Source organism: Xenopus tropicalis, chromosome 2 (genome assembly GCF_000004195.4).
Source record: "Xenopus tropicalis strain Nigerian chromosome 2, UCB_Xtro_10.0, whole genome shotgun sequence".
In the NCBI taxonomy this organism is placed as follows: Eukaryota; Metazoa; Chordata; class Amphibia; order Anura; family Pipidae; genus Xenopus; species Xenopus tropicalis.
In genome coordinates, this window is record NC_030678.2 from 81,720,099 (window position 1) to 81,745,125 (window position 25,027).

The window sequence follows — 25,027 nt, forward strand, 5'->3', positions numbered from 1 at the left end:
TTCTAAAAATTCTATAGGAATTAATAGAATGTGGGTGAGTGTTTATGTATTAAGCTCTAAACTCACATATTGATAACTCTGCCCCATAATGTACATTAGTACAGTCTTCTAGTTTTGTGGCAGTTCATGTGGCCACATTTAGGGAACCCAATGAACACAAGAGTACAATTTACAAAAGTGTAACCTTATTTATGTTAAGCTGTTTGATCTATTTACTCTTGTACAAGATTTTATTGTCAAACATTACTGCTAGTACTGTGAAATGAAAGACAGACGCACGCTAACAAAACCTTTTCCATTTTATTGAGGCTCTCCCCAACACCTTTACAAATTCCATACATGTACAGTCAAAAGTGCACTGCAGAGATGACTGTATTTTAATGGACTGTAACAATTCATTTCAGCTTTGTTGTCTAATTAATCAAACATCTGTTATACTAAAGTACAATCTAGTAGCTGCATTGGTCCTGGAAACAGAAACAAACTTGATGAGAAAGCATTAACACGAGGAATTGTCATATTTCAGCAAGTGAGATTCCCACATCTCACTTTGTCAGTCAATTATGTAAACCAGAAACTGTTATGGTCGTGGAGAAACTACAATGTACATGCATTGGTCCATGAGGAAAACAAAATTGTGCACAAATATGTAAAGCAAAAGTACCAAACATTGCACAACTGAAAAAGTATATTCTACAACAGGATTCTACCGAATGTGGACATGACACCTTGACAAAACATGTCACTTGTATATTAAGTACTATGATTCCCCCAGGACTTTTGACACTTCCCTTTCATAATTAAGGCTTTGATTAATATTTAACCCCTTAAGCTCCTGGGAGGATTGCAAAGCCACTAAATGCAATGCGCCCCTACCCCTAAAGAAGTGCAAGGGTTAAACTTATTTTTGCTTATTGCACTAAAAAAAAAAAAAAAAAAGCAAAATAAAACAGTAAGCCGTCAGTTACAAAGACAGACATTTCACCAAGGAACCAACAATACTTATAAATGGGCTTCTAAAAATATGTTCAGAAATAATTAAATTAAGTGTTATTCATCTAATAAATATTAAAAATGTAATAGGCTACACACTGATGTCCAGCCATTTAAATGAATGAAAATACATTAGCAACAGTAACAAACCAATATAAAATGGGTAAGGATAGTCACTCTGTTAACAGAATAAAAACACCTTGTATTGTAGGGTCCTCCTAAACTGCATTCTTTTTAGGATGATTTTTCCTTCGCCAACTGGCACAGTGTTAAAGAGGATCCCATAGAGGGGTAGTGGAGACCTATCTCAATACTTAAATTCATTAAAACTGCAACAGGGCTGTCGGTCTGATTTTAGCAAATTATGTGGAGGAGGGAACACCAGAGATGAGCTGAAATGACAGAAAGAAATGGTAAACAGCAACAATGCAGCCTGCAGGGAAATAAGGTTATTTCCATTAAACAGGCCATTCCACATCTTGCGTTAAAAGGACAGACAACCCTTTTTCAGTTAGAAAGATTCCACTGCTTAAAAGCAGTTAAAAAAAAAAGTTAATAGCAGCACAGGGAACAGGCATACAGCAATACCAAGCGCCCTATACCCCTGCTTTGTTCGCTCCTTCCTAAGAAGGTTTGAGATGATCCCATCGGTGGCATGCCTCATCGCTGGCCACATGCAGTCTCAGTATTTGCTTCAGCCTCGAAAACAGTAGTGTCTTCCAGTTTGACAGAATAAGGGAAGGGGACTGCTTAACTGTGCATGTGGCTATGACAAACCAAACAAAAACAATGAAAAAACAGTATATGTGTGGACAAGTGTTCCTCAAAATTCATTCAAGGAAACACCTTGTTAAAAATTTTGATTCTCTTATATTTTTGATAAACACATGTATGTATCATTTACATACACACACACACACACATATATATATACATACATACACACATACACACAGACTCTCATATATAAACATATGAGTATACATACAAACACAAAAAAAGCACTGCTTCTATCCACCTTCCTTGTTGGAGTGTTGCAATGAATCCTATGCCAGGAAAAAACAATTGTAAGTGCGGCCAATGTTACCACTGCAAAGACTCCTTAACTACTTGTTGCTGCCAGCAATATACTAACTGCATTTCAGAAGGATTACAGCAGATGGGCCAAAACTATTACAAAGTAGGTATTGCACCCTATGCTTGTTAAAGGCTGTCCTGGTGTGTACATGCTAGTGCATATACTTGCCCCTCTAAATATCACTATTGGTTTTTTGTTTTGTTTTTGCAAAGACAGCTAATGCTGCAGAGCAATTTGAGGTAAAGGCATAAAGGGTTAAAATATTTAAAGTAAAATAAAAAAGACAAAACATAAGCAGTGCATCCAAGTGGAGGCTCCATTGCAACGAACTAGCAGTTGGCTGGTTTCATATTGCATATTAGTGCTGTGTTCCTCAATGATCTTCTATTCCCAGGACTAGCTCTCCCCTCAATTACTGTGCCTGGGCGTCAGTGCAAGCAGAAGGGAGTGTGGGGAAGGTATCTTAAGGGGATGCCAGTGACAGAACAATCCCCTTTTGCCCTTGAAACCCACACAGCAGATCCTTCAGATTCCTTGCTGTAAGCCAAACCTGTGTGAATTTGAGGGTTGCAGGTGTTCTCACGCAAAATACATTGTGCGTAAGGTGTCTTGGTGAATCTGCACAGCCTTGGCAAGGGCTTGTGGGTCACGACCATTGCTTTGTCCAGATACATGGCTTCCTTCAGCACTGCAACACAGAAGGGCACTTGGTTATGTGATTTGTAATTCACAAACGGCAAATATTGGTTTTTGACCAATAAACATCAGGTATTCAATAGATTAAACAAGGTGTCCATACTGCTATAAAATGTTGTGAAGCAGTAAATATAAATTTGCCACATAAGGGAAACATAGGACTGAAACCCAAACTTACAGAATCAGTGCATACTCAAACAAATATTTTGCAGGGTTTTTTTTGTGGAGTAAAATTGGGAGATAATGCAATCAATGGCTCAGCCCCAAAAATAGGCGGAGGGTAATTTTGCACTGGTGTAAAAATAATTATCTCCCGAAGCTTACATTTACTTTAATAGGAAAAATGCAGGGCAGGCACATTATATACAGTGCGTGCATTGGGCTTTATTCTTATAGCAGAGAAGTAATTAATTATGACTGTTTGTGAATTGGGACATTTAAACTTGCTTTATTTTTTTCCCAAACATAGAGAAGGACAATATGATTACCTGTCATGTTCTTTGTCCACAAGATGGTACCGAGCTCTAAATGCCACAAGATGGGCATAATAAGCAGGTGCGGGTATGGAGACTGAGCGCGTGCAGCGCACATATGTGTGGCACAGCTGGTAAGTCAGCAGCTGGAGTTCATCAGCAGTAAAGCAGTTATCATCCCACAAGACGTGATAGTGAGAGGGTCTGCTGGTACCCTAAGATAGAGAAAGCACAGCATACATACACTATGGTTTTTTATACTCAGTACAGCAGTATACCTTTAACTATACAGGAAATTATTACTTTTTTCCTAATTAGCTTTTGTCTTTGGCGATGGCTAGTATAAAACTTTTATCCCACTGGCCCCTATTAAACAGAAGTAGTGACTTGCTACTGAATAACAAAGATTGTTTCCCTTAACAGAGGTTCACTAAGTGATACGGCCAAGCTCTCTGCTGTTTAGTTGGCATCAAGGATTGGCTTGTGTAAAACCTTCCCAAAATTTTAAAGTGTTATCACCCCACCTGGGTAAGGGGTAGAAGTAGCATATAGCAGGACTGCTACAATAATTGTCATTGTATATACCTCAGTGAAAAAACTATAAACTGTAATCTTGTTGTACGCAAAAGCAATTATACTACATTGCTTATGTGTAGTTTGCACTAGAGGAGTCTTAGTAGTAACCTTATACTCAAAATGGAAAAAAATAAAGATCATGCCTACAAAAACATACGTTATTAGTTCTGATTTCTGATATAAACTAGCAAAATCGTACAAACATTTACCAAGTACCTGTTTTTGTTGTCACTGAGAGGTCAATAAGACATTCACATTTTCAGTATGAGAAGGCAAGTGTGTATTTCTGATTGAAAATAGTTTGTAGATTTGAAGAGGATCTCTTTACCTGTATTCCAGCGTGGCTGCAGAGGTAAAAATCAAACTCGTATGGGTGTGTTATATCTGTATCCACGGTCGTCCCAGCTGGGATATTTCCACTTCTACCAACCTGAAACAAAGACATAGGGGCCAATTTATTAAAACACGAGTTCGAATCCCGAATGGGAAAAATTCGGATTGGATACGATAATTTCTGAAGATCGCAATTATCACAAAAATGCTTACGAAAATATCGTATTAGTCACGATAATATCGTAGTGGCGATCCGAAAGTCATGAAATTTTCATACCGAACGATTGTAAACAGCGGGATAACCTTTCGGAAATTTTCACGTAAGCGTACGAAAAAGCCACGCAATCGCCGAAAAAAATCGGCAAAAATATCGTATATACTCGAGTATAAGCAGAGTTTTTCAGCACGAAAAGTGTGCTTAAAAACTCATGCTCGGCTTATACTCGAGTGAATTAATGAATTTTACAAGGCCTATGTATTCAGGAGACATGCAGTATTTTGTTCAAAAGAAGAAAAGTGTTCAGAAAGAATAGTTATCGTTGATCCCATGAGGCTAACTTTCTTGTATTTACCCATGCACAGCCTGCTACTTTTTACTTGTGTTCCTTTTATATGCCAGATCAGTCATTTTTTCACAGGAGCCATCACGTACAAACAATAAAACTTTGAAGGCCCCTGCTACTACCAACGAGTACCTATGCCTGTAATAAGCCTCTGGCTTCTCTGCTATATGAATGTCCCTTTGTTGTCACTACTGCACGCCGAATGAACAGATGGGAGTGAGTAAAATTATTTTAGACTCCATCCAACTTTCCCTAATCTGCAGCTGCCAACATTTTATATTTATGAAGAGTTCACATGGGGTCACGCTGAGTGTCTTTTATTAATTATTTGATTATTGAAACTTAGCAGTAGCTGCTGCATTTCCCACCCTAGGCTTATACTCGAGTCAGTAAGTTTTTACAGTTTTCTTAGGTAAAATTAGATACCTCGGCTTATATTCGGATCGGCTTATACTCGAGTATATACGGTACGTCTCTTAATAAATCTCCCCCAAAATGTAAGAAACTGGCACTGGCATGAACACATACAACACAAATACCAAATGACTACACTGACTCTGTGTACAGTAAAGGATAGTATAGTATTATGTTCAAAATACAGTTTGGGACAAATTCTAAAGTATACTTCCAAACCAATACTTAAGAAATTAAGTAAATAATTGCCATTTTCAACAAGTTTCTCAACAAAATTATTTATGTCATGGCTGCCCAACTGGAGGAGAAGAGACCAGATAAGACCACATATAGATTTTCATGGGACAATCTGTCTATGCAACAATACACACTGTCAGATTTTTCACACTTGCATGCCAGTTAAATTTGTTAAAATGATGTACCATAAAAATGAAAATGTCACTTTTCAGTCTTTTGTGCTTTATAACACATATTTACCCTTTCTGTTCGGTCTGCACAGAAAAGTCGTGTATGGTGGCGCTTCTGTACCACAATGTAGGTAATGCCTGGCTGGTAATCCTTCTCCAGACTGATACAGGCTTCTCTGATGGCTAGCAGCTCATAATATAACACCTGCTTAAAACACCAAGATTACAACAGATTTATAAAAATGCAAAAGCTACAAGCAACCAAAAATTAACAAGTTTTCAATATAATTTATTAACTAAAAGTAATGTTTTAAATATTTAATTTTCTAGGTTTCTAAAAACATCTATGAACCCTAATCACATTTTTCAAAAATGTAAGCATTGTCTTACCATATCCTTATCTTGTAATATCTACAAAAGGGACACAAACTCCAAAATGATTTAAGTCCCTGTGTTGCGCCCTACTTTTGAAGGATGTTTGAGCACAGTACAATAGGATTTCCTTTAGAAATCAAGATATGTCACTGCATATAGGCTTCTTAGGAAATTATGTGTGTCTTTAATGACAGTATTTGGTTGGAAACAATTTTTTTCATCATTACTACATAACCCTTTGCTTGTAAACTGTGCTGATCTCTCAGGCCAACTATCCAGAATAGTTGTCTTATAAGCAGAAGATGAAATAGTTACTATTGTGTTTCTCTCAATATATAGGTATTTTTGTTTTTACTAATTCTGTTTCATCATTTTAATTGAAACATAAATTATTATTATATTAATCAGAATACGTGACTTCTGAGCTTGGAGCAATTATTTCCCTTTGGATTTCTACTGGCAAAATAAATGCATTCAAACTGACCTGTCTAAACTGACCCTCGGAGACTCCATCTCGGTAGAAGATAATCCTTGTGGGTTTGAAACGCGTGGACTTGTAGAACTGTATGAGAAGCTCCCTTACCATGGATGCCAGATCATGAATGATTTCCTGCCGAGGGCGCTGCACTCTCACAGTGGCACAGTAACGACTTGGGTGGGCATCCATGCTGCCTACAACCTGGACCCAGGAAAAGAGTTAATACAATTGCAAGAGATACTGTGCAGTAGGGATGCACCAAATCCAGGATTCGGTTCGGAATTCAGGTGTATCCATGCTTCTGGCCGAACCGAATATTTAAAATCACGTGACTTTTTGTCACAAACATGGAAATTGAACATTTTTGACCCACTGTATATTATCAGTTAACCCTTTATCCAGGAAGCTCCTGCAAACCATACCAGTGCCATTTTCCAATATAAACAAATCATTTGCTTGAAAAATAGATCTTATTTGGAAAACACCAGGTCCCAGGCATTCCAGATAATAGATGTACATATATTTTAAATTTAAAAAATAAAGATTTTTAAAAAAGACGCAAAACTTTTGTCTATAATAAAAAACATTTTAATTTCATTGTATTGCTAGCCCTTTAAAAGAAAACAAATTGTTGGATAAAGAGCAATATATACTGCATTTTGATGAGCACTTACAGCAGCAATAGAAGGCTTTTTGCCATCCCCGGCAGGTGGGTGAGTGACATCTGCTCCCAAGAAAATCACAGGCTGTTGGAAAACAGATGGACTGGAAGAAAATTAACAACAAAAATGAATGGAAGCACAAGCTAAGAGATACATTTCTGCAAGGTACGGAGCTTAAAATGAATAGGGGACCCTCTGGAAAATGCAGTGAACTTCTGAGATATTTGTAATATGTTTATATATATTGTATTAGTTCTTGAGCATAAAACCAGCAATAGTGCTGTTATACAGATGCAGAGATCATAAATATATACAGTTACACCAATAGTGTTGGTGTTCCCTCATTTAAGTCTGTACACCACACAATTGATTTCTCTTCTGGGAGTGTGAACTAGTTGCTGGTGAGGTTTTACATATATATATATATCAGTAGGGACCCACACTCACAGTACTTGAGTATAAGATCGACTTGTTTGGCGAGGTGACCAATGGTACATGCACAGGCAGATAAGCTGCTGAATTAGTTTAAAGTGGCCCCATCAGCATAAATCTGCCCCTGTTTGGCCACCATAACACTGCAAGTTTTACTGTGGAGACTGAAGTTTCAGCTAGCACTAAGAAAAGAAGCTTTAGATTGTGGAGACAGTGTACAATAATCTAATATCTTCAAAACATTAAATAAAAATTCTTAAGACTTCTTTTAACCTACTTTTTATACTGTGCATTTACATTTCATATTTCCCTTTGAATCCGTGTGTTATAATAAATTATACATCTCCTGTTGTAAAATATTTGTTCCTTGACCTGTATACAGTTATTGTCATGCAAATTCTTAATTACTTATTTTATATGACCCTTGATATACAGTGAGTGAAGATGAAAAAATGCTTTGCTTACCGTTGGTGAGGGACTAAAATATTATTAATCCCTCCAAGTTTGACGTTAATCTTTAGGCACAGATTGGAGAGGGTTTGAGGAGATGTTTTTATTACATTCTTCACTTGGACACACTGTGTGGCCATACCCAGCAAAGTGTCTCCAACTCTCTTGACCTCAGCTAAAGAAAGAGAAGCACTTAAAGGATTACTGAAATTGCCCACACAAAACTGAATTATGAACAAAGAACAATACTGTCCAAGCATAAGCAAATACTATTTTATATTAAAGACCTTAATGTTCCCAATAGAAAGCAGGCACAGAACAGTTGTGTCTCTTTTTAGATCTTCAAAGGGATAAAAATTACCTAAGTGTGACTAGACAAATATTTGTACAGCATTTACTGCAATCAACTTTTAGCAAAAAAAAACACATTCTGTCACATGCCAAACCCACTGCACTATTGGCTCAATTATGGCTGGTTGAGAACTGGGGTTGGCACAAGAGCAAATTGTATTGGGGAATATTGCAGGTGACATATTTCCAAACATTAGGAAAAACGAATATTTATTACAGTGTAAGAAAATATGTTCATTTCTGCTGTTTGGGGCAACTGGTATTCATAATTCTTACAATTGGTACCCTTCAGTTATCTGCATCCAGCCCAGGGTTTAGCTACTGTATATACTCGAGTATAAGCAGAGTTTTTCAGCACCCAAAATGTGCTGAAAGCATACTCAGTGTAGAATGTGCACCACATATCCAACTCTGAGTTTGGAGAAGTGTTCTGTTCTAAACAGGCCCCAGCTAATCTGTTTGGCAATAAATTGCAGAGTGTCGGCAACAGCGTCCATGCAGGCTGACAGAGCAGGGAACGAGCAGTGCTCTCACATGGAAATGAAGGATGACCGTAAGGGGCTGCCGGAAGTAATGCACTTTGCTCTGCCCTGCACTATTTCATTTTCAGCTGTCCGACAGAAACGGAACCAGGGATGCAGTGGTAGTGCAGCAAGCTCACTCTTAAGAAAAAAAGTAAGCGTTCTTTGCCTAAATAAATTTTGGAGCTGACAGGTTAAGCTTAGGAGGTGGCATGAAAGCAGCTCTTTTCACTAGTTAGTTTTAAGGTCCTCTCATTTTGCATTAAATGTACATACTTTGGCTAAAATTTCAGGTTGTGGGGTTGTGTAAAATCTGTCTGTGCTGTACCTGATCAGTAGTTACTTTTTAAATTCTGCTTAAAATTATGAGCTAATATTTTTTAATCTGACTGGTGGTTTTTCATATTTAATTAGGGAACCTGTGGTGGGCATCTAGTGTGCCAGTCTAACAGTGCTTACTGTCATGTCAGAGTGGTTAATGCTTGGGGTTAATGTGTTGTAAATCAATTTCTGTAATGATATTACTGGTTTAAAATGTTTAGCAATGTTCTATGAGATTGGGGCCCTCGGCTTTTCCTTTTCACTTTATGCCACATTTTGATGAGCTGGCCCTGCTTATACGTTTTTCCTGTTTTCTTAGGTAAAATTAGGTACCTCGGCTTATATTCGGATCGGCTTATACTCGAGTATATGCGGTATGTATACCTCCAATAACCATTTCCAAAACAAAGATATACTCAGTGAAATGAAAGTTGTCCTAATAAAAAGTAACATTTTATAAAACATGTAATGTGGCAAACTCTTTACATACCATACACAGGTGTTTTCCCTGGCAAAATAACAATGATGAGCTGGAGGCCAGAATATGTGTTTTTCAGGTGCCGGAACATGGGCTCCACACTGTCTGCCCCCTGTGCATATTTACAGAAGCATGGCTGACCCTGGATTGGCATTCCTGCATCCTTTGATATCTTTCGTAGCTGGTCTGTGAATCCTCTGTATGACACAAATAAGACTTATTAGGAGGTAAAAATGGCAAGAAAGAAATGCTTCCCTACTGGCGGGAGGCATTGCTGGTGGGAACACATTTTCTCCCACAGTACCACATAATTAACCGCAGGTGACAATTCTCTCAGTGTGCTATAAGCCTTTAACTCAGGGGTAGGGAACCTATGGCTCGGGAGCCAGATGTGGCTCTTTTGATGGCTGCATCTGGCTCGCTGGCAAATCTTTAATAAAAAAAATAATGGGGTGCGTGACCTGCTCTCAGTGGATAGAAGACGTGTTCTAAGCCTTAGAACACGTCTTCTATCCGCCAAGCGCAGGCCACGCCCTCCTCTGCATCCGCCATCCTTGGGACCCACCCTACCTTGCCCCGCAGCATCCGCAGCCAAACATATTGTATGGCTCTCACGGAATTACTTTTTAAAATATGTGGTGTTTATGGCTCTCTCAGCCAAAAAGGTTCCCGACCCCTGCTTTAACTGTTTCAGTTAGCTGGCTTGCAACATTGTTTCAAAAGTGAAGCCAGAAATACACAGAATGTCAACAGTTACTGCACTTACATACAAAGTAACTTTGAAAACAGTAAAAAAAAAAAAACTAATCAATATATATTCAGACGTTGCTTCAAATTACATTTTTGCAAAGAAAAAAAAAAAAAGAAAAGCAGTTTTTGGGTGGGGGACCCCTTTCTTACAAAAATACACATGCGCTGTTGCTCTGAAAAGGTTCCTACTGAATCTGTCCTAAATAAATTACTGACTTACTTCAAAATCTCTTCTCTGCACTGCCTTTGCGTTGCAAAACATGCAATCGCCCACATCTTGATTTCCACACCAGTATGGAACTGCTTTCCCCGCATGTCCCAAACCCCATGACTTGGAGTTGCCACTGTCCGATTCTTTTTTGAGAGAGGGAAATTGGAAAGAACATTAAGTAATAATCACATATGATGAATCATATAATAAAACCCATTTTTGTTAAAAAAAACCATATCTAAAGATCATTTCTACAATATTTCTGCCAGATATACCCAAGGCTTTAGGCATATGCTTAAAAGGGTTGTTCACCTTTGAATTAACATTATTCTGATATTCTGAGACAATTTTTTATTATTTGTGGGGTTTTTTTCATTATTTAGCTTTTTGGTCAGCAGCTCTCCAGTTTAGAATCTATCTGGTTGCTATGGTCCAAAATAACCCTAGCACCTAGGCAGTGGTTTGAATGAGAGACTGGAAGATGATCAGGAGATGACCTGAATGGAAAGATAAGTACTACAAATACCAATAACAATAAGCAAAGCCCAAGCTTCTGTATTTTTCAATAATTTGTATTGGCATTTGTTTAAACCACAATAAAGTGCGACAAATACAAATCGTACTTGTCGCGCAAAGTACGAAAGTTTCGGATTCATTCAAGCTTCGTTATCGTGACTTTCCTTTGGCCAGGTTGGAGCTGCAGAGTCCAGCAAAAAATAGTTGACTGGCAAAACGAGTGTAATGCAAGCGGGGCTTACCCCCTGCGTGTTTAATCAAAAAATAGCAGCAACGTTTCGGGGGCATACCCCTTTGTCAGCCATGTGCTGGGAATGCCGACTCTCTGGGCTTTGCACCGAGTAAGAATTGTTGGAAGAGATAAGGGTGTGCTGGGTGAACTTTCTTTGGAGCTGCAGAGTGCCTTTGAGTCCTATGGGAGGCTTCCAAAAACATGCACAGAAGGATCAAAGTCAGAAAGGTTTTCCTGCCGTTTACGATCATTCGGACACAAAAAATTTGTGACTTTCGGATCGTCAATACAATATTATCGTGACTAATGCGATATTTTCGTAAGCATTTTTGTGATATTTCCTAATCCGAATTTTACCCATTTCGGGATTCGAACTCGTACTTTGATGAATCAGCCCCTAGATGTTTCCATGGTCTTATTACAGGACCATAGTTTCATTTTTCTGTAAACCCCATCAGCCAGATAGCATTTTAAAATGCAAAAAGGCAAAACAGGGAGGTAAATAATTCAAAACCTATACTTAATAATAAAAAAATCTAAATCATAATTTTCTAAACCAAGCCATTCTATAACATCCTAAACATTAACTAAAAGATAAAGACCAGTTCACAAGCACTCAATGTACATGCAATATAATTCACATACTCTTCCTCCATACTGTAACATTGGTGCAGGAAGAACTCTTCCAGTCACATGGGCCATCTCATCACGTACTTTAAACTGAAATTCTTGAACAAAGGGGTCTGCATCATAATTTGCACTTCTAACCTGGAAGAATGGTTGTTGGATACAAAAAAAATAACGTATTAGACCCTGAAACCTTGCTGTAGAAATGTCACTTGAAAGGAGAATTTATATGTGAGCGAAATTTTTCGAAAAACATGACACTGGAACCACAATTTCTGATTACCAGCCTGCTGATCTCCTCTTGTCTGTCTGGAGCAGACCTTGCGGTAGCTTTGATCATAGTGGAGGTCTGATTGTCCGTCAGCTTCTTGATGCATCGCTGGCCGGCAACAATGTTACATACCTGTGATTAAAAAGCCAAATCATTATTGGGACTGCTCAGATGCTGTATCACTGTACTATTACAAAAACACATTTGGCTGCCATTTAAAAAAATTCCTTTCGGTTCGGGCAGCCATGTTGGGATTCTAAGCATGTGAATAATAAAGAGTGTCCTAGCTTCATCATCATCATTATTTTTATTATTATACATGTGATGTAGGATAAGTGGTCGAGTACCTTGTTCTTCCATCTCATAATAAGTGAGCCAGGAAATACACTCATGTGCATGTGTCTGACCAAAAATAGCCAGCTACACTGGTAGCAGTCAGCACAGTGCTAGCTAGGAGCATTTTTGGCCACCAGTATTGTTTCCCCCAACAAAAGTGTGGGTTCTATTAGATTGCCCCTCCGGAGGGGAAAACCATTTTACTAAAAGGAGAAGTAATGGTAATTATAGACCATAGGTACCCCCCACACATAAGCCCCCCTTCCTAACTACAGCAATTAGGCTCCAAGAAAGGCCCTGCAACCTAGCATCAGACTCTGTTTGGTGAACCTAGTTTAAAAAAAAAATAATAAACTTCATCTAATGCCTCTACATGCATTGACAACAGGGGCAAGAGGTATGAGATGCTCAGGTAAGTGGGGGGGACCCAGACTGGATGTAAGTGACAGAAGAAGTATGTGAGCAGCACCTGCACACCACTGCACCCTAGACATGTGCCTCTTCTACCTTCCCCTAGTTCCAGCCCTGCCTACATGAATGAATAGTGAGATTTCATTTATATCTGAGGATTACTAACTGCTAAGGGCCACAGTAATGGACACATATGAACTTACTTCTAGAGGCAGGTACGTGTGTTTCTGCTCCTGTCCAACTTGTAGACAGGGGAGATGAGGGTACTTCAGCTGGAGGTTATACTTTTCCCTAAAGTATTGAGCTACCGTCCTTTCTACAGTCTGCCCATTCTCCAACTGTAGAGGAAACCTGGGAGAAAGTGACCAGATTACAAGTTATATAAAAGGCAACTATGTTTGAAACAAAGCTTTATCTTATAAAAAGAACAAACCTTATAAATATATTCAGGGATTTCTGTACCATTTCTAAAATAATCAAGTTATACTTAATTATCCCTCTCGCCAGATTTTGACTAAAGGTCAGGTCAGAAACATTAATATGGCCTCCCTAGAACATTTGTTAAAGGAGAAGGAAAGGCTAAGTCACTTGGGGGTGCCAAAATGTTAAGCACCCCCAAGTGACTTTAATCGCTTACCTTGTACCCCGGGCTGGTGCCCCTGTTAGAAGAAAACAGCACCAGCCCGGGGTACCTGCAGCGGAGCGCTTCCTCCTTCCGGCTTCGTTTTGCAAGGACTAAAGGACAGGCGCATGCGCAGTAGAGTGAAAAGCCGACTTCGGCTTTTTTACTATACTGCGCATGCGCGCGCACTGAAGCAGGAAGCGCTGCAGCTACCCCAAGCTGGTGCTGTTCTCTCAGAACAGGGGCACCAGCCAGGGGTAAAAGGTAGGCGATTTAAGTCACGTGGGGGTGCCTAACATTTTGGCACCCCCAAGTGACTTTGCCTTTCCTTCTCCTTTAAGTAAACTTTCAAAATACTAAACTCTTGTGTGGAAACTTTGGGGCGAATTCGAAAACAAAGTGCCATATATGTTCTGCCACCTGGGATTCACTTTACAACCGGTGGAAAAGCATCAATCCAACTCAACAGATACATTCCTGAAAGGGGTACATAATGAATTGATTATAATTAGAATGTTCCTTATTTCTATGAGATGAAGCTTATAATAAAGGGGATGTCCACCTTTATTCTTAATGCCAAAATATGTATTTTCAGAACAGTTACATAATAAAAGTGCTGCTATATTTTACTGATATTTCTTTTTTTTAATTTAGCAATTACAGTGCTGTCCCTTCGCTGACAATATGATTTGTGCTATATGCACTAATAAGGAAGGTAGGGAGCATGTGCTGTATTGGTGCTGGTCTTTCCCGCTAGGTGCTGCAAATCTTTGCAAGAGAAAGTGAGGTTAGGGTGCCCTCCTCAAACAGGACAGATGGAGCAAAGCAGTTGTTCATATTGTAAAAACACTCATTTTGGCAATAGGGACTCTTTGAAGACAAAGTTTATTAAAGGATGCCTAGTGAAACCACATATTAGCAGAACACACGAGGCAGAAGTGGATTCATTTTTCCATATGCAATTTAAAGTTTCCCTGATCGTATTTCTGTGAAAACAGGCTCAAAGATATTTTCCCAGTTACAATTTACTCAATTGTTACTGGGAAAATACCAACAATACAATACCAATAATACATTCTGCAACATTAGGTTAAAAAATAAAAAGTAACATGATAAAGACATTAAAAAAAATTGCTTGTGCTCTTATAAAATTCATCTTTGATATCTCAAACAAAATCGAGCAAGTAGAATGAGCAAGTAGAATATTGTGACCTTGGCTGCCAGCCTTCTGCATTTCCCTGTTACAATTATTATGTTAATTTACAATATTAAGACAAAGGCAGGATTGCTCCCCCAGTGATACATAAGTGGTGGGTATTGCAACTTACGTCTGATGGCTGGCGGGACGTCTTGTCACATTGCAAACACGATATTTCCTCCTCATTGTTCCACAATGTGTCACTTCAACCTTCAGACCTGTTAAATGCAGAAAAATGTAGTAAGCACACAAGAGATACAATCTCCTATATTATAGACTCTAGCATTTGTAACACAGTCCTGTTGGTGTCCCACTGCCATGTCAGGATCACATGGCTAATTCATGCACATTATCTAGGAGGTATACTCTAAAGCACCACAAGAAAGTACAGCGCTACCTTGCACCATTAAGACCTGCAATTTGCACAAGATTTTCAAGCACAGAGCTTTGCGCAAGTGGTGAATACATGATGCCCTAAAAGCCACAATTTTGTGACCCATAGTGCTCTGCCCACTTGCTCCTAGGACTTTGAGAATAAGCTGTACTTTTTCTTAACCTTGGGGGCCACAGTGCTGCAGCATGCTTAAGATATGGTTACAACCAGCTGTATGGGTTAAGGGGCCATTATATACATCATACAGTATATTATGTATGCTTTCTGTTTATTCACTGAAAACTCTGCCTTTGCTCTAGAAACCTGCTCCACAGCAACAATAGTAATTTGTACTTACCCTTTATCTCTTTGGTAAATTTTACCCGGTGAGAGTCAGTCAGAGGTCTAGGCTGTTCATCAATGTTATGGATGTCAAGAACTTCACACATGAACTGAATAACTGGTTGTGCTTTATAAAAGGCAGTGGCAGAAACTGGAGGGAAAAGAAAGAGCTACGTATTTATACCAATTTTTGCATGTGTGAGGTTAAAAGCTGTGCTCTGTTAAACATATTTACATCTTTAAACCAGATTACATCTTGGTTACCAGTCCAGAGGCCTTTCTTTTGTTTGGTTCATTTCTTTGCTTTGCACCCCTTTAGTTGTAAATTGCTGTTAATTTTAGCCTCTCTTTCTCACCATACATATGTAAATCCAGGAAAACAGAGTAAAGTCTTTTTTTTTTTTTTGTAATCATTACCACTTTACATAACATATCGAGTGGTCTGCAGAAAATGTTAAATCATTAACATCAGCCTCCTGTGCACACACCCCTATTAGATTAAAGAATAATATATGATAAACACTAAATACAACAGGATAGAGAGGACAGTTTTCCTTGAGCAACAGACTAGTGCCTAGAGGTAGCGCATATGTGCAAACACGTGTAGCGCAAAGAGTTTTTTTTTTTGTTTTTTTTAAATGTCAAGAACATTAAACTCCCTTGTGAATCCTAACAAGATTCATCTTTTTTTGGGTAAACCATAACCTTGTTATTACACTTTCCACATTCCAAGTACCAGGAATCCGTGCAACATTAAGTAAACAGGAAATACCAGAAAAATAAGCATATATTTGTAAGGTTTTCAAAGCAAATACCTGGCAAATGCTAAATGAAAATTGGCAAACTAAGTAAGTGGCATTAAACATAGCTTGTGAAAAATAGTGCTGCTGCTCTTAAAAATGTGTTACAGGCAGACTTACAGGCAATTTTTGTGCCTTCAGAAATACTTTCTATATCATACTTGCATTGTAAGTTAGTGGCGATGGGGCTGAAAGTCATGTAGTAAACCATACTTTAATGCTTTGTATTACCAATGTGGGTGTTAGTGAGCCCTGAGAAACTAATTATACATTAAGGGTAAGGCCCCACAAGCGTCTGTAGGCTTGAAAATTCTTCTTGTTGTGCCTGCACATCGAATCAACCCGAGACCAACATGCAGCCGATATCCACCAACAAACGGCAAGTCCCGCTAGTTGGTGGATGTCGGCTGCGTTTGCCTTCACCTGGGCAGATTCAATGCTTCCGGGTACAGGCACAATGAGAATCTTTAAGCATACGGGAGTATTGTCAGCCTGCACTTATTACTCAGGCTGACGACTCACCTTGTGGGGCCTTAACCTAAGAAACACAGAAGGAATAGAACAGTTGGAGGAGTTGGCTTAGAGTTTGTGATCAGCCTTTGATGTGGGATCTCATGCTAGGGACCCTGGTTCCATTCCCTGGGGGAACTCCTTGTGACTCTGGACAAGTCACCTTATCTGGTCCCAGCATACTAATACACCTATAAAGGCTGCCTTGAGTCCCAGAGGAGTAAAGCGCTATATAAATAATACCCTTACATACAACATAAATACTTCCTCCCACGTGAAACCCTCCATACCCGTGTTGGAACATTAGCATCAAACAAGGATTAGCTCATTGATTTAGTTGCATTTATTTATTAGACGCGGTTTGAGTCTTGCCTCAGCACCCCATGGCCTTGGGGCAACCCACTTACAGGGTAATATTATAAGGGGTGTGCCAGAAACCAATCAACAAGTAACAGGTTTTGTTTCTTTAAGAACAAATATCTAATTGGTTGTTTTGGGTCACTAGACTAGACTAACAAATGTTAGTAGCCAAACCTAGACTTTAATCACTACAGGGCAAGGAGTCTTAATGGCCTTTCTGCACAGCCCTGAGAACAACTGGTTTCACTTTAAGAAAGAAAAAGTTAATATTATGAAAGTGACGGGGTGTAGTGGAATTTGCTTAATATACAACCCATTTGTAAATATGAATATTATAACTATTCATATTTTTCAGTATTCCTATAAATGACCAAATACATATGTATAAACCTCTGCCATGTATATAATTAATTAAGTAGCATTTTCATCTTCTCTATAAAAGACATTTTGTAGTGTTATGTTAAACCAGCAAAAGAAGTATTTCACAATACAGGAATGAGATCTGTTATAAGCAAAAGTAACCTTGTAGTTGATCCCAACAAAGATATAATTAATCCTCATTGAAAGCAAAACGATCAGATTGGGTTTAATTAATGTTTATTTGATTTTTTTAGTAGACTTAGGGTATGGAGATCCAAATTATGGAAAGGCCTGTTATCTGGAAAAACCCCAGGTCTCAAGCATTCTGAATAACAGATCCCATACCTGTATAAACAATCTAGGCTTAATTACTACCAAAGTCACTATCTTACATATGCATAAGGCATGTATTGCTGTCATGAATGATGTGTGCACTGGAAACATTCTTACCATAGGAAGTTATCATAAACCCATAAACCAATGCAAAATCCAGTTCTTAAATTCAGCAAGTGGGCTAAATATGAGAATAAAAATGAATTGTCTGAAATGCCGAACAAGTAGTCTCTGAAGCAGAAACACTAGCTACAGCCCTAAAGACCAAGTAGTGAAAGTATAAATAGAAACACATGTAGGAAAAGTTGGGATTGCTTTTGTGCTTAGCACTGCCAGGGCACACGCAACAAGCAAACATAGAAGACTGCTGCTTTCAGGCTTGGCTGGCGAGAAAGGACTGCAGCAGATCGGAACAAACACATCCCAGGAATGCACAAGCGTGTAACTGGGTGAAGTGAGTTCCAAGAGCAGAGTCTAGAAAAGCAAAACAAAAAAACCTGGCAGGAAAAAAAGTGAGTCACGGCCACTGGTGCGATTTGTGTAGGCTTAGTATGGTTTCCAATTACTTCCTTTACTTTGGTACAATTTGTACTTAGAAGCACAGAAATAGCCCAGTGAGTTTGGGAGCACTGATTTTGTCATCCTTTTGTCGTTTCTTTGTTAACAAAGATGTAAGCCACTAATTACTTTATTCCTGTATCACGCTGACATTATACAGATGATTTTACCCATCCATCTTAAAATTTCAGTGTAGTGCCTCAAGCACAGGGAAGAAGAAGCAGCCGCTGCTTGGAGTATATACATGTCTATCACTTAACTTCACAGCGTAAGAGGTGTTGTGGGATCTACTACCTGAAATCACATTAACCAGAAAGTTCCAATAAATGCCATTTTTCATACAAACCTATTATTTTGAGGATTTTGAGTTTTTAATGCGTAAGTACATTTTAGTAGACTTAAAGTATGGTGATTTTAAATTAAAGGAAAAATCCCTTACCTGGGAACCCCTAGGCCCCAAGCAGCCCAGATAACATATTCCAGCACAAGAATTTTGATGAAAACCATTTTAGGCATTTAAAGAAAGCAACATCTTTATTTTGCAATTATATTATTATTTATTAAAATAATCAATAGTAGCCTTTCAATTAATATGATTTTTTTTTCAGAACTGTTTTGTACTATGTCATGAGCAGTTATTGCTCATCATTCTGCCTTCCTTAACTCCTGCATACTGTCTTGAGATGGCTATACACTGAGGGCCAAATGATTGAATCAATCTGATATTGCCCACCTTAGTGTATGGCCAGCTTTAGAAACACTGGCACACCCCCAGGATTTGCCACAGACAGTAGTATTAGGTGCAAAACTCTGCATCATCATTTAGGGGGTGTAAAAGCAAAAAACAATACTGCATGTACCGATTGTAAATCTAAAAAGAATTATATTTGTAATGTACTTCAGTTAAAGCTATTCCTAAAGCTGTGCACAGGAATCCCTTCCTGGCCGGGCTAGAAAGAAAATTATCAGCACTGCTCTGCATTCCGAAGGGCAAATATGCTACTTTTTAGCTTTACAATCAGTACATGCAATACTGTTTTCTGGCTTTACATCCCCTTTAAAATATAACGTACTGTTGCCCTGCACTGGTAAAAGTTGTGTTTTGCTTAAGACTTCTATAGGGCAACAGGGCAGGGCAACAGTACACAATATTTAATTACTTTGATCCAATATAATTTCTTGGTGTCAACTAGATCTTACTGGTCCCCAGAGAAAATTATTTTATTCTCACCCATAAAGATTAAAGAAAATGCCTATAAGTGCTTTGCTTATCGGCAAATGATGGTTCACCTATATTATTGATTGGTCTTTGAACAGTTGCCATTTGCTCCCAGGCATAAGCTTCAGAAGCCTTCCCCTCCACATAACATAATTTATTTATAATACTAAAATAAATAATGTACCCCCTGTTGTAAAGTATGAGTAGTTCCATGACCTATATAAAAGCACTCAACCTTCAGCCTAATGCCTTTATATGGTAATCCATATGGTATATATGGCAGCTCCTCGATGACCTATAATATCCTTATATTTTACAATAGATGGTACATGGTTCACTTTTATGAATTAGAATTTGCCCAAGGTGCTGTGGGTGGTTAACAGCAGCTGGATATTCCTTGGAACTATGTGCAGACCAACTGGGGACTCACCTGAATGAAGATCCATTTTGTTCCTTAGTTGTGTATGACCCTCTCTCAACACTTCAAACTCAGCCTATAAGTAATAGTTGGCCACAGCCAAGTGAAATTAAAGAAGAACTAAACTTAACTAGAGAAGTAGGGTAGAAATGTTGTACATTAAGTTTTGGGCTTCTGTACAAACTCATCCACCTTTAGATGGGCATATTGAGAGAAGATCCACTCGTTTGATGACCTCGAGCGAATCTTACTGTGTATAGCCACCATTAGGCATTAAATGCATTATCGGTAATGTGCTACCAGCAAAAAATTACAGTGATCATATTAATATGTCTGGATCCAATAGTTGATTTACATGTAATGTTATTAGAGGCATAATACAATAGCAAATACAATAAATTCAATAAACAAAACAAGTAGTGGCAAGGCTGGGGAATGAACTATCAAGGAATGGTAATTCTACCTTATGCAAGATCAGTTTCAGCGGATACAGAAACCAACATATCTTCCATTTACACCTCCCTTACTAGAAGGTGCAGACATGCTAGAACGCCACCAGTAACTAAATACTTTGACAGCTGTTAGCTAGGATGGTCTAAAGCAACTCTGTTAACACTACCCCCAAAAACTTTACATTTTCAGAGAAATCAAGCATTAACTTAATGGAAAAGGAAAGGTAAAAACTAAGTAAGCTTTATCAGAAAATTCTACCCTTAGGAATGTGTAATCTGAGCTATAACAGCTAGACTGCAAGAAGGAAGCTAGGAAGAGCAAGCTAAAATGGCAGCTGCAATCCTAAACAAACAGAGAAAGCTTCTAGGGTTTTTATAAAGCTTTCTGCAGAATAAATAGAGTGTTCTAGGTGGCACTAATGTGGTGAATCTATTGGCAGTAAAATGCCAAAATGACTTTCCTTCTCCTTTAATAAAAGCTGCATTTCCTTTCTCATATGGAGAAGACTAAAGATACTGAGAAGGCAGTTGGTAGTGACAGCTTTTCAGCCAAACTATACCAACATCAGACTGTGTGTGGGCCCAAAATGTTTCAATATTATCAGGATAAAAAATATGTAGGTGTGTACTGATATCAATGCAAACTCCCTATGTACAGTAATGTCAAATAAGCTCTCTGTCTGTTGAATAAACAGATCTAATACACTCCAAGCATGACTTTGTCAAAAAGGCAAGTAAATTTAATTTTAAACAATGCGTTTACCATCGATATTGAGCATCATTTTCCACATGGCAGGCCGTACCGACTGATGAAATCCAAACCAGACTTCTCTTCCACCTCCTAGAGGATGGTCGTAACCCTCAGGAGCTGAGAAGAAGGAACGTCCTACTGGGGTGTACCTTTAAAAATATACATAAGAGTAAGAAAAATAAAACAGCCATGCAGAAACTTTAGAAACACTTCCTTAATAGAACTATTCTTCATCGTACAAGAAAACCAATTGCAAATTACAAATAAATTATTGTCTGTTTTTGTTACAGGGGTAGATTTGTAGCAACTTTATTCATAAAATGAATATACATATAAGAGTGAGTGCATATGATACTGACATTTTTGTACAATCTATCAAAACCATAAGGCCTTTTTGCTGTTTATGACAAACGTGAAACCATGGTGAGAAACAGTAGACCACTGATGTAAAGTGGTGCCCTGAATGAGTTTTAAAAGAGAAGAAAAGTCATTTTGGCATTTTACTGCCAATAGATTTGCCACATTAGTGCCACCTAGAACACTATATTTATTCTGCAGAAAACTTTCATACCTCATACCTCTGATTGCAGCTGCCATTTTACCTTGGTGTTCACAGCTTCCTGTTCGCAGTCTAGCTATAGCTCAGATCACACATTCCTAAGGGTGGGGGGGTGAGTTTATGAATTCTTATGGGAGGGGAGAGCAGGAGAGGGGAGAGAGGAGAGAACTGCACAGACTCTGGGCCCAGAATGAAGGATTTTTCTGTGAGGAAGCCAGATACTCTAAGAACATGTTTACAAAAAATGAAACAAGAATCCTGTGTTTCTTTTGATAGAGGACTCAGCGCAGAATTACTGTAAGTGCTTATGGCTGTATGTACATACAGCCATGGCCAAAATTTGTGGCACCCCAGAAATTTTTCCAGAAAATCAAGTATTTCTCACAGAAAAGTATTGCAATAACACATGTTTTGCTATACACATATTTATTCCCTTTGTGTGTATTAGAACAGAACAAAAACGGGAGGAAAAAAAGCAAATCGGACATAATGTCACACAAAACTCCAAAAATGGGCTGGACAAAATTATTGGCACCCTTAACTTAATATTTGGTTGCACACCCTTTGGAAAAAATAACTGAAATCAGTCGCTTCCTATAACCATCAATAAGCTTCTTACACCTCTCACCGGGAATTTTGGACCACTCTTCCTTTGCAAACTGCTCCAGGTCTCTCTTATTGGAAGGGCGCCTTTTCCCAACAGCAATTTTAAGATCTCTCCACAGATGTTCAATGGGATTTAGATCTGGACTCATTGCTGGCCACTTCAGAACTCTCCAGCGCTTTGTTGCCATCCATTTCTGGGTGCTTTTTGACATATGTTTGGGGTCATTGTCCTGCTGGAAGACCCAAGATCTCAGACGCAAACCCAGCTTTCTGACACTGGGCTCTACAGTGCGACCCGAAATCTTTTGATAATCCTCAGATTTCATGATGCCTTGCACACATTCAAGGCACCCAGTGCCAGAGGCAGCAAAACAACCCCAAAACATAATTGAACCTCCACCATATTTCACTGTAGGTACTGTGTTCTTTTCTTTGTAGGCTTCATTCTGTTTTTGGTAGAATGATGTGTTTTACCAAAAAGCTCTTGGTCTCATCTGTCCACAAGACGTTTTCCCAGAAGGATTGTGGCTTACTCAAGTACATTTTGGCAAACTGTAGTCTTGCATTTTTATGTCTCCATGTCAGCAGTTGGGTCCTCCTGGGTCTCCTGCCATAGCGTTTCATTTCATTTAAATGTCGACGGATAGTTGGCGCTGACACTGATGCTCCCTGAGCCTGCAGGACAGCTTGAATTTCTTTGGAACTTGTTTGGGGCTGCTTATCCACCATCTGGACTATCCTGCATTGCAACCTTTCATCAATTTTTCTCTTCCGTCCACACCCATGAAGATTAGCTACGGTGCCATGGGTTGCAAATTCCTTGATAATGTTGCGCACTGTGGACAAAGGCAAATCTAGATCTCTGGAGATGGACTTTGAGATTGTTGATATTTTTCCACAATTTTGGTTCTGAAGTCCTCAGACAGTTCTCTTCTCCTCTTTCTGTTGCCCATGCTTAGTGTGGCACACACAGACACACAATGCAAAGACTAAGTGAACTTCTCTCCTTTTTATCTGCTTTCAGGTGTGATTTTCATATTGCCCACACCTGTTACTTGCCCCAGGTGAGTTTAAAGGAGCATCACATGTTTGAAACAATATTATTTATCCACAATTTTGAAAGGGTGCCAATAATTTTGTCCAGCCCATTTTTGGAGTTTTGTATGACATAATGTCCAATTTGCTTTTTTTCCTCCCTTTTTTGTTCCGTTCCAATACACACAAAGGGAATAAACATGTGTATAGCAAAACATGTGTTATTGCAATACTTTTCTGTGAGAAATACTTGATTTTCTGGAAAAATTTCTGGGGTGCCAACAATATTAGCTTACTTAGTTTCTACCTTTCCTTCTCCTTTAACACTTTAACATACAATTTATTCCCTTAATGTTTAGTAAAACCTAATCTCTAATATTTCATCAAGCAAGTATCAAATCCTTCTAATGAAAGCAACTGGCAATCTTAGCTGTGACAGTACAATGGAAGCTGATCAAGATATTGAAGATAAATAATGATGATTCTCTGCTCACCTACACCATAGTGCATGATTTAATACATGCAATTTGTCCAAGCATAAATATTGATCAAATGCATTACTGATACCTGGTACCATTATAGTGCACTACCTAGGAAGGGAGCAGTGAGACTTGTACATTTTTTTGTTTTCAAACTGTGCAGTGAGAAATACAACCCTATACTTACTTCATGGAGGGAAGGTGTCGTAGCACCACATCAACTGCATGAACCGGGTTAGTGCTTATTGGTTTGTCCAGTTCTAGAGGTTCGGGAAGGGTCCGACCCGTCAGAACTTCATGCAGCAAATGCCAGCTTATCCTTGAGACAAACTTAATTGAAACCTTGAAGGGACGGTCTTTTCCCCCCTCTCCGGGTAATGTTACATCCAAATCCACCTGATAACAAATAAAGGGCATTAAAGAGCAGGTAGTTTTCTAACATTAAATGTGTTGTGAAAGACATGAACCAGTAATAATATCAGTAAGTAATTAGCTTATTTTAAACATTAAGTTTTTATAAATCAACCTTATCTGGTCAGTCTCGCATCCTTTTCAGTAGGCCTTACTGCACTAGAATAAAGCTAACAAGATTAAAGCTGCTGACTGGTTGCTATGGACTAGGGTAAATCAGGTCTGCCTTTATCTCCCTTTAAATTAATATCTTCCATCCTCACATACAGAAATAATGCTGTAATTATTATTGTAAATATTTCTTTGCTGCATTGCCCTGCCTGTTCTCCAGTTATACACACTATAAGCTGTAGTCCAATAATTCTTGTCTTTAAACCTGTGACACTTATCAAGCGGACATTTCCATTCATTAGTCTAATTAAACCCAAACAAAGATTAGTTGTTATGGGTAGAAGTCCAAATAAGACTAATATTGGGATATGTTAGGATTTTTTTTTATGGGATACTGCCCTTGTGCACCCCTGCACCACAGGCAGGAAAAAGGGGCTTCTATGATCTTGTCTAGGCTCAGTAGTTCCCATCAAGTCAATGGAAGCATTAGTGTTTAAGTTTATAATGACTTAGGAGCAATGCTTTAAATGTACAACTGATGCCATTTTTTATATGATCAATTTAATGGTCAATTT

General features: G+C 38.6%; 1 protein-coding gene across 2 annotated transcripts in view; it reads right to left on the reverse strand.

Moving 5' to 3' along the window:
- Positions 1-280: 280 nt before the first annotated feature.
- ago3 (argonaute 3, RISC catalytic component) overlaps positions 281-25,027 on the reverse strand; it is a 42,470-nt gene continuing 17,723 nt past the window's right edge. Inside the window, exons 4-19 of one of the 2 annotated variants that reach the window (XM_004911571.4) lie at positions 24,118-24,326; positions 21,264-21,400; positions 15,507-15,641; positions 14,906-14,993; positions 13,159-13,306; positions 12,221-12,340; positions 11,956-12,078; positions 10,572-10,705; positions 9,614-9,798; positions 7,946-8,105; positions 7,061-7,151; positions 6,393-6,587; positions 5,604-5,741; positions 4,145-4,246; positions 3,256-3,455; positions 281-2,759 (exon numbers count right to left, since the gene is read on the reverse strand). In XM_004911571.4, the coding sequence (XP_004911628.1) occupies positions 2,651-2,759; positions 3,256-3,455; positions 4,145-4,246; positions 5,604-5,741; positions 6,393-6,587; positions 7,061-7,151; positions 7,946-8,105; positions 9,614-9,798; positions 10,572-10,705; positions 11,956-12,078; positions 12,221-12,340; positions 13,159-13,306; positions 14,906-14,993; positions 15,507-15,641; positions 21,264-21,400; positions 24,118-24,326 (2,274 nt within the window). In that variant the 3' untranslated portion in view covers positions 281-2,650. The remainder of the gene's footprint in view (positions 2,760-3,255; positions 3,456-4,144; positions 4,247-5,603; positions 5,742-6,392; positions 6,588-7,060; positions 7,152-7,945; positions 8,106-9,613; positions 9,799-10,571; positions 10,706-11,955; positions 12,079-12,220; positions 12,341-13,158; positions 13,307-14,905; positions 14,994-15,506; positions 15,642-21,263; positions 21,401-24,117; positions 24,327-25,027) is intronic. The other variant, XM_002936224.5, reaches the window with a different exon arrangement.